This window comes from Colobus angolensis, unplaced genomic scaffold, assembly GCF_000951035.1.
Source record: "Colobus angolensis palliatus isolate OR3802 unplaced genomic scaffold, Cang.pa_1.0 Scaffold349, whole genome shotgun sequence".
Classification (NCBI taxonomy): Eukaryota; Metazoa; Chordata; class Mammalia; order Primates; family Cercopithecidae; genus Colobus; species Colobus angolensis.
This window is the reverse complement of record NW_012116810.1, coordinates 734558-743242: the sequence shown is the minus strand read 5'-3', so window position 1 is coordinate 743242 and position 8685 is coordinate 734558. Positions and strand designations below refer to the sequence as shown.

At 43.3% G+C, this 8685-nt stretch overlaps 2 protein-coding genes across 3 annotated transcripts in view; one reads left to right on the top strand and one right to left on the bottom strand.

Moving 5' to 3' along the window:
- HRSP12 (heat-responsive protein 12) overlaps window positions 1–3830 on the bottom strand; it is a 17501-nt gene extending 13671 nt beyond the window's left edge. Inside the window, exon 1 of the mRNA XM_011952730.1 lies at window positions 3623–3830. Coding sequence (XP_011808120.1) covers window positions 3623–3687 — 65 coding nt within the window. The 5' untranslated portion in view covers window positions 3688–3830. The remainder of the gene's footprint in view (window positions 1–3622) is intronic.
- Window positions 3831–3883: 53 nt separating this feature from the next.
- Window positions 3884–8685, top strand: part of POP1 (processing of precursor 1, ribonuclease P/MRP subunit (S. cerevisiae)) — a 43977-nt gene continuing 39175 nt past the window's right edge. The window contains exon 1 of one of the 2 annotated variants that reach the window (XM_011952728.1): window positions 3884–3981. The gene's annotated coding sequence lies outside the window, so the exon portion shown is untranslated. The remainder of the gene's footprint in view (window positions 3982–8685) is intronic. The other variant, XM_011952729.1, reaches the window with a different exon arrangement.

The following is an 8685-nucleotide window of genomic DNA, read 5'->3' as shown; positions in this document are numbered from 1 at the left end:
CCATTTAGAAGACAAAGAAGCAAACTAAGAGAGGTTAAGTCACTCTGCAAGGTTATATAATTAAAAAGAGGCAAAACAAAAATTCAAATCCAAAGTCCAACTCTTGATCAGTATTCTCAGAGGAGTCAGTCATACACAGTAAAACACAGTAAGAAAATGACTCCTTTTCCAATTTTTTTTTCAATCTACACCAGGGACAACAAAGTAAATGATTAAGACTAGGCTCTAGTACCCATTTCCTAAATTCAAATTTTGTTACATCACTTTTTAGTGGTGTAACTTTTGGCAAATGATTTAATTTTGCACACATCAGTTTCTTCATCTGAAAAATGGGGACTATAATATAACCATGCATATAAATTACTTAGAACCATGCCTGGTGCTGACCAGGCGTGGTGGCTGACACCTGTAATCCCAGCACTTTGGAAAGCCAACGTAGGTGGATCACTTTAGGTCAGGAGTTCAATACCAGCCTGACCAACACAGTGAAACCTGTCTCTACTAAAAATACAAAAATTAGCCGGGTGTGGTGGCACATGCCTATAATCCCAGCTACTTGGAAGGCTGAGACATGAGAATCACTTGAATCTGTGGGGTGGAGGTTGCAGTGAGCCGAGATTGTGCCACTGCACTCCAGCCTGGGCAACAGAGCGAGACTCTGTCTCAAAAAAAAAAAAAAAAAAGAATAGTGCCCGATGCTGCTGTGTAAGCATCAGTAAATGTTAGCAATGATGATTCTAGCCATTTGATTACATTAAGGAGAAAAAAAAAATCATCTTTAGAAAACAAATTAAAACATCAATTGAAAGTTTTTAATTAAACTTTTTTTTTTTAAATAGAGATGGGGTCTCACTATGTTGCCCGGGCTGGTCTTGAACTCCTGACCTCAAGCAATCCTCTCACCTTGGCCTCCCACAGTGCTGGGATTACAGGCGTGAGACACAGTACCAGGCTAAAGAAACCTCACTCTTAACAAAGAGAGAGCAGGCCTCAGATTTTGAACCAACTGTAATGTCTAGTCTAGCTAAAATTTAATAACACCTTTTTTAAAATTGAGTTTTTTTTACTATTACTTTCTATTGAAATGTTTTCTATTTCATGTACTGTTGTAAAGTTTCCCTTTTCAATTAACTTGTTAAATAAAATGAAGTTAGCCATCTCAAAGAAATAGGTTAAGTAAATTATAAGTGATATACAGATTTGGCAAACAAACAAAAAAGATAGAAGTAGCACTTGAATTATGAAAACTTTCTCCCCAAAATCTTTATACCATGCATTCTTCTACCTCCATGCCCTCACTCAAGCCATTCCCTCTACCTGACTTCTACCTCCATGCCCTTCACTCAATGACTTCCTGTTGAAATCCTTAATAAATTAATTTAAAAATCAAACTTTACAACACTACTATAAATGACAAAACCAACCTTCAAAACCAAAGGACTACCTCTCACAAGGAACCTTCCTAAATCTTCTTTTTCCTCTTCCACCCCAAGTTAAAATCAATTTGTCTTTTTTCTGCTTTACTCCCTACCCCACTTGCCCTCTCACTCTCACTGCATTTTATTTCCAAGTTTTCTATAATAATTCCTGTTCTGCCACATCTCAGTGTCTTTTCTCACAGCAGCAGGTTTAAAGGAGGGAGCTAGGGCTTGACTTCAAATCAAAATGTCACTTGTAGACTCTCTGACCTTGACTTTGAGCTTCAGTTTTCTTTTTGTAAAATGGGGATGGGACTTAAGAGAAGGTGGTTGTCATGGTGCCTGGCACAGAGCATGTGCTAAATTAAAATGTTCATTTTTCTTTTCCCCATATATATTAATGTTTTTCACACTGGGTTGTCTTTATACATTTTTGTACTCCTAAGTGCTTGGCATATAGTAGGCATTCAATGCACATCTATAAGAGTTCAAATGTTTCAGCTGTAGAAGTTTTCCCATTTTGGTTCTTTAACAGTGAGCAGAAACTATAAACTGTATTTTAAATAGAAAAAAAATTGAAAAAGGGTTACAAAGTATAATTTAGTGAAGAATTAAAAATAAACAAAAAATTATCTTAGAAAAAGAAAGTATCCAACAATGCATACGATAAGATCCAATAGTTTTAAAGCTGAGACATTTTAAGAATATGAAGTAGGGGGCCGGGCGCGGTGGCTCAAGCCTGTAATCCCAGCACTTTGGGAGGCCGAGACGGGCGGATCACGAGGTCGGGAGATCGAGACCACCCTGGCTAACCCGGTGAAACCCCGTCTCTACTAAAAAAATACAAAAAACTAGCCGGGCGAGGTGGCGGGCGCCTGTAGTCCCAGCAACTCGGGAGGCTGAGGCAGGAGAATGTCGTGAACCCGGGAGGCGGAGCTTGCAGTGAGCCAAGATGGTACCATTGCATTCCAGCCTGGGCGACAGAGCGAGACTCTGTCTCAAAAAAAAAGAATATGAAGCTTAAAAATAAAATTAACTTTTCCATTTAAAAGCACTTCTGACAAGTGGAAACAAAAGCACAAGTGGAAACAAAAACAGGTTAGACTTTCTGGCCAGTATACATATATTTAGCTACAGTATGTTGGCACAGTCTTAGAAAATAATGTTTGCTACGATTTGTATTTAGTAGTGGGAAATAAGAATGGGCAATGAATTGATAAACATTACAATGCATTTCTATATGTTGTAGAAACCAGTGGCTTGCGTAGATGTGCAGGGATTTGCTCAGCATTTCTGTTAAAGGAACTCAGCTCTCCACAGAAGAGACAACCACATCTATTGACAGGGCTCTTCTCAATTGAGGGAGGGCTCTGTTTCCTCTTCCACCCCAAGTTAAAATCAATTTGTCTTTTTTCTCCTTTACTTCCTACCCCACTTGCCCTCTTACTCCCATTGCATTTTATTTCCAAGTTTTCTGTAATAATTTCTGTTCTGCTACATCTCAGTGCCTTTTTCACAGCAGGAGGTTTAAAGGAGGGAGCTGTTGATGGGGGTCTTTTCAATTGAGAGAGGGGTAGACCAAGTATGAAGCTAATGAAAGAAGTGGGTCATAAAGGACCACATGTTTTATGATTAAATGTATAGGAAATGTCCACAATCAGCAAATTCATGAAGATGCAAGTAGATTGTCAGGGGCCGGGGGTGGGGGTGGGGGGACAGAGGAGAGTGGGAAGTGAATGCTAGTGGGGATGGGATTTATTTTTGGGGTGATGAAAATGGTTCTGAAGAAAGTGGTGATGGCTGCATAACTGTGAGTATGGTCAAAGCCACTGAATTGTACATGTTAAAGGGGGTGAATCTTATGGTAAGTGAATTATATCTCAATAAAGCTGTTACCAAGAAAACAAAAACTACCCCCTTCCCCCAAAAAACACAGGGTCTGAAGACTTCTAACCGGGGACAGCTGTCTGGCAGGCTGGGTTCCGCAGCGAGGCAGCCCCAGAACGAGCAAAATCCCGTGGAGTACAGGCTCCCGGTCCCATCGTGGCTCCCAACTCTCTGTGGGTCTTCGGGTGCGTTGCCCCTTTCCAGGCTCAATTTCCTTGCGTGTTCGCTGGGGCTCTGACCCGGAGGGACCCCAACCGGGCCCGAATCCCCGAACCCACACGCCCCGGGACCGTCACTGCTCCCACCAGCCTCGTTACCTGTAGGGTCCAATGGCCCCTGGAGCTTTCGCGGTGCTGATCACCCTTTTGATCAAGGACGACATGGCTAAGTCTTCCCTCTTGCAACCCCTTCAGGAGAAGAAGCCCCAGCACCAGCCCTGCTCGCTTCTTGTGGGACTGACCAACCCTTGCAGCGCCTCTGCCCGACAGCGCCTGCTGGGGGCGGGCTCGCGCGTCATTCTGGGAATTGTAGTTTCGGCGACGCTCCAGGCCACGTGGAGGAAGCGCCCGGTGTGGCGCATGCGCTCTCCAGCGCGCTCGCCAGGCGCTTTGGCTCGGTGGGGACAGCCGTGGAGGCTTGTCATTCTGACCCGGGAAGTCCTCAGAGCGTCTGGCAGGTTGGTCGTGAGGGGCTCGTGCCTTCCAGGGCTGTGAGTGTCGGGGGGACTGTTTGTGGTGGTCCCCCGCCCGGCGCTCGTCTCGCCTCTTCATCTTTTCTCCCTCAGACTCCGCTGACCACTTCTTTCCTTGCTGCCTATGCCCGGGGCCCCTCTTCCTCGTGTCGCATCTCCTTCGGCCCCTGCGCTCGAGCCCCCTACGTCAGTCATTTCCCTTTATTGCCCCGCCGGGCGGAGGCCGTCCTGGGATGGACTTGCATTCCCTCTTCTGCAACCCCAAAGGACTAAGATGGGTCATTCAGGCGACCACGCCGAGATCTGGGCGTTGGTCCTCCCGTGTTCCCTTTCCTGCTCCTCCCGTGTTCCCTTCTTTAGGGTGCTCCTCGGGCTTTACAAGGTCACTACCTGAACAGAGCCCTAGTGATTGGGGTATCATTTCAGAAAGAAAGATAGTGATCTGGAATGGCCCAGATCCCTTATGAGTGTTCTGCTGTGTCAGAAGGGATGGTACTTGGCTGAATATTTCTTATCCTGTTAATGTTTGCATTGTTAGTACGCTTCATTTCTTCATTTATGCGGGCACTCACAGATATATAATGAGTCCCTACTTTGTGTAAGGCACTCTGCTAGATGCTAGGAACGCAACAGTTAAAAAAAAAAAAAAAGTAAAATCTCTGCTTTCCCTGCTTCTTAAAGATAATATAAGAAAATCTCCTTTATTCCCTTTCATTTTGTCCTACATACTGCTTAGGTTTTGGCCTTCCTACTTCCGGCTCAGGAACCCTCTGATCTTTTTCACTGGTTTGGGGCCTGGAATGAAAGACCTTTCAATCTGGCCTCCCCTTGCCTATTGAAGTTTCATTGTCATCTACTCCCTCTTCCCACTAGAGTCCTCCTGTATTCACACAATAGATTCCTGAATACTCTTTCTTCCTCATCTATGCAAACTCCAGCTAACTGAAAGCCTATTTTCTCTTTGACTTTTCCTATCAATTCACATATTTTTTCTTTTTCTTCTTTCCTTCCTTTCCTTTTCTTTTTCTTTCTTTTCTTTCTTTCAAGATAGGATCTCACTCTGTCACCCAGGCTGGAGTGCAGTGGCATGATCTTGGCTCACTGAAACCTTGACCTCCTGGGCTGAAGTGATCCTTCAGCCTCAGCTCTCAAGTGGTTGGGATTACAGGTGCATGCTGGCTAATTTTTGTATTTTCTGTGGAGACAGGGCTTCTTCATGTTGGCCAGGCTGGTCTCCAACTCCTGGGCTCAAGCAATTCTCCTGCCTCAGTCTCCCAAAGTGCAGTGTAACCATCACGCCCAGCCACATTTTTTTTCTTTCCCTTCTCCTGTTTCCTCTTGTGCTGTACCGCATAATTTAGTATTTTATTATATGAGATCCTATTTTCTAATTGTTGTGTGTTTCAAGAATAGTGGATTGGAGAGGGAAGGGGCAGAAAAAAAAAAGAAGAAGAATAGTGGATAGAGTCAGACTGCCTGGTTTGAATCTCAGCGCAATCACAAGCTTAGTAGCCTTGGGCTGGTATATAGCATCTCTGTGCTTCAATTTCTTCATTTATAAGATGGGAATAATACTAGTGACCACAGAGTTGTGAGAATTAAATGAATAAGTCATGTAGAATAATGCCTGCCACATCAAGTTCTTAATGCTGCCTAAGATGACAAAATTCTTATTCTACTTTGGTATTATACACAGCCTGAAACTATTAGGCACATAGTAGGTGCCCAAAAGTTTGCTAAATTTGATTAAACTAGATAATTAAGAGATGCTTTTTATTTACAAAATAATTCACCATTTAAGTTTTTAAATAAGAAGCTACCTTGGAGCATTACAAATGATTCAACTTGTGTAAAATATTTCTTGTGAAATAAGGTACCTTTATTCTTAAGGCAGATTTTATATCAAGTCTGAATCACCAACTTTTTAGATCTAGAAGAAAATAGACATCATCTAGTTAGTTCCGAGGTTCTCAAACTGGGAACTAACTAACACCAAAGGTTGTGTCTGGCCAATCAGGGGATACTAAGCTGTGTCAGAAAATATAACATATCCATTTTATTTGAAGATTTGGGGAAAATATTTTTATAAAGGCAGCACATATTTAGTGCTTATTAAAGTTTTGACAAAACTGACTTGAAGGTGAAGGTAAGAGTTAAGATTCCTTCTGGAAACTTTTTTTTTTTTGAGACAGGGTCTTGCTCTGTCACCCAGGCTGGAGTGCAGTAGTGTGATCAAGGCTCACTCACTGCAGCCTTGACCTCCCTGTCTCAAGCCATCTTCCCACTTCAGCCTCCTGAGTAGGTGGGACCACAAGCACATAACCATGCCCAGCTTATTTTTTGATTTTTTTGTAGAGATGAGTTCTCACTATGTTGCTCAGGTTGGCTTCTAACTCCTGAGCTCAAGCAATCCCCCTGCCTCGGCCTCCCAAAGCACTGGGATTACAGGTGTGAGCCACCACACCAGGCCTCTGGAAACTTTTAAACTAAGTCCTCAGACTTCATAAAGATACATCCTATATTCATTCCCTTTTGCTGTTAGACCACTGCTAGTTTGATTTGCTCATTTTTTAATCTGGACCCAAAGCTCAGGGATGTTCCCAAGGTTATCCTAATCCTCCAGCACCAACCTTTTCTTGGCCCATTCTGATCCTGAGGGGAGCTAGAGTTCCGATGGTGTTCTTGTCTGGTGTTGCTGGTGAGTTCTGATTCAAGCAGGTAACAGTAGGTTAACTAAGTTGTTTTGTGGAATATTTGGAATGGCTTTTAATGCAGACTGATCTGAATCTTGTGCTTCACTAGCCAACCAGTTCTGCAGAACTCCATTTACTTCCTTCATACTGTGTAATTTGAAAAATGTTTTTGCGTGTAGATATAGTTGTCTTTCATTTAGTTGAAATTAGTGTAGACAGTGAAATGGCATCAATCCCTGCTATTTCATTTATTATTTAAGAATAATAGCTACTATAAACTGAGCATTTAGTTAGCATAAAGCCCCATGCTAAGTGAGTTGTGTATATGCATTTTGCAAAGCCAAAACCACGTACAGTATGTATATGTTTGTTTATTTTTTTATTTTGAGACAGAGTTTCACTCTATCTCTCAGGCTGGAGTGCAGTGGCGTGATCTCGGCTCACCGCAACCTCCACCTCCTGGGTTCAAAGGATTCTCGTGCCTCAGCCTCAGCTGGGATTACAAGCACATGCCATCACATGTGGCTCATTTTTGTATTATTATTTTTTTTTTGAAACAGAGTCTTGCTCTGTTTCTTGCTCTGGAGTGCAGTGGCACGATCTCTCAGCTCACTGCAAGCTCCGCCTCCCGGGTTCACGCCATTCTCCTGCCTCAGCCTCTCGAGTAGCTGGGACTACAGGTGCCTGCCACCATGCCAGGCTAATTTTTTGTGTTTTTAGTAGAGATGGGGTCTCACTGTGTTAGCCAGGATGGTTTCCATCTCCTGACCTCATGATCCACCCGCCTCGGCCTCCCAAAGTGTTGGGATTACAGGCGTGAGCCACTGCGCCAGGCCTCATTTTTGTATTTTTTAGTAGAGATGGGGTTTCACTATGTACGCCAGGCTGGTCTTGAACTCCTGGCCTCAAGTGCCTTGGCCTCCCATAGTGCTGGGATTACAGGCATAAGCCATCCCACCTGGCCTGTATATAAAGTTTAATTCTCACAGCAACTTGTAGAGGAAGAGGCTGAAAGTGAGAAAGTAATTTTCCTAAGATTATGTAACTACAAAGTATAAAGAAGGAATTTGAACCCACATCTTTCAAACTCCGTAGTGTTGTACGCGAGCGAGTTAGAGAAACGCCACACTCTGAGACGAATTTAAGAGTCCTTTATTAGCCAGCGACCGAGAGACGGCTAACGCTCAAAATTCTCTCTGCCCCAGGAAGGGGCCTGATTTTCTTTTATACTTCGGGTTAGGAAGGGGAGGGGAGCTCAGTTGCAACAATTCTACAGAAGTAAAAACATGTAAAAAATTTAAAAAGATAAATGGTTACAGAGAAACAAACAGTTTCCAGGTGCAGGGGCTCTAAATCTTTCCTAAGATGTTTTATATGGGGGCTCTGCCAGACACATACTCAAGGCTTTGTGGTGTTATCTTTTGAGCAAAATCCTGGGAACTCCTTACATTGCTTGCTTCAGTACCTTATCAGTTAATTGAACTCTTTGATATGTTGAGAGTCTGCTTACACAAGTTAACTCCTTGAGGAAGCGGGTGGGTAAGGAGTCCTTGAAGCCTTGTAAATGAAGGAGCAGAAAGGAGTCCATCTGGCTTTCTCAGCTGAGGGAGCCTATTCATGTAGAAACAAGGCTAGGTGATTAAGGGAGAGTCTAAAAACAAGGTTAGATATTACAATAGTGAAAGCCCTTAAACGCTTTACCATATAGGCAAGTCTTAATTTTGTGTGAGGTCTTGCATTGGAAAAGGAAGTAAGTGAATGGGGGTAGTTAATTTAGTAGCTCTCAGTGGAAGTGGGCAAATTCTGATGTGACTGGCATTTTGGAAGTTTGTGCAGGTATTTTGGTTGGCATAATTGGGCTAACATTGCCGGCATTTTTGGGGCAGGGACCAGGGATGTTAGACAACCTGCTATGTGCAGAAAAGCCCCGTAGTAGCCCAGTACCTAATTTATATAAAATTACTGGTTACACAGGTTCCCCCATCCTCCCCGCCCC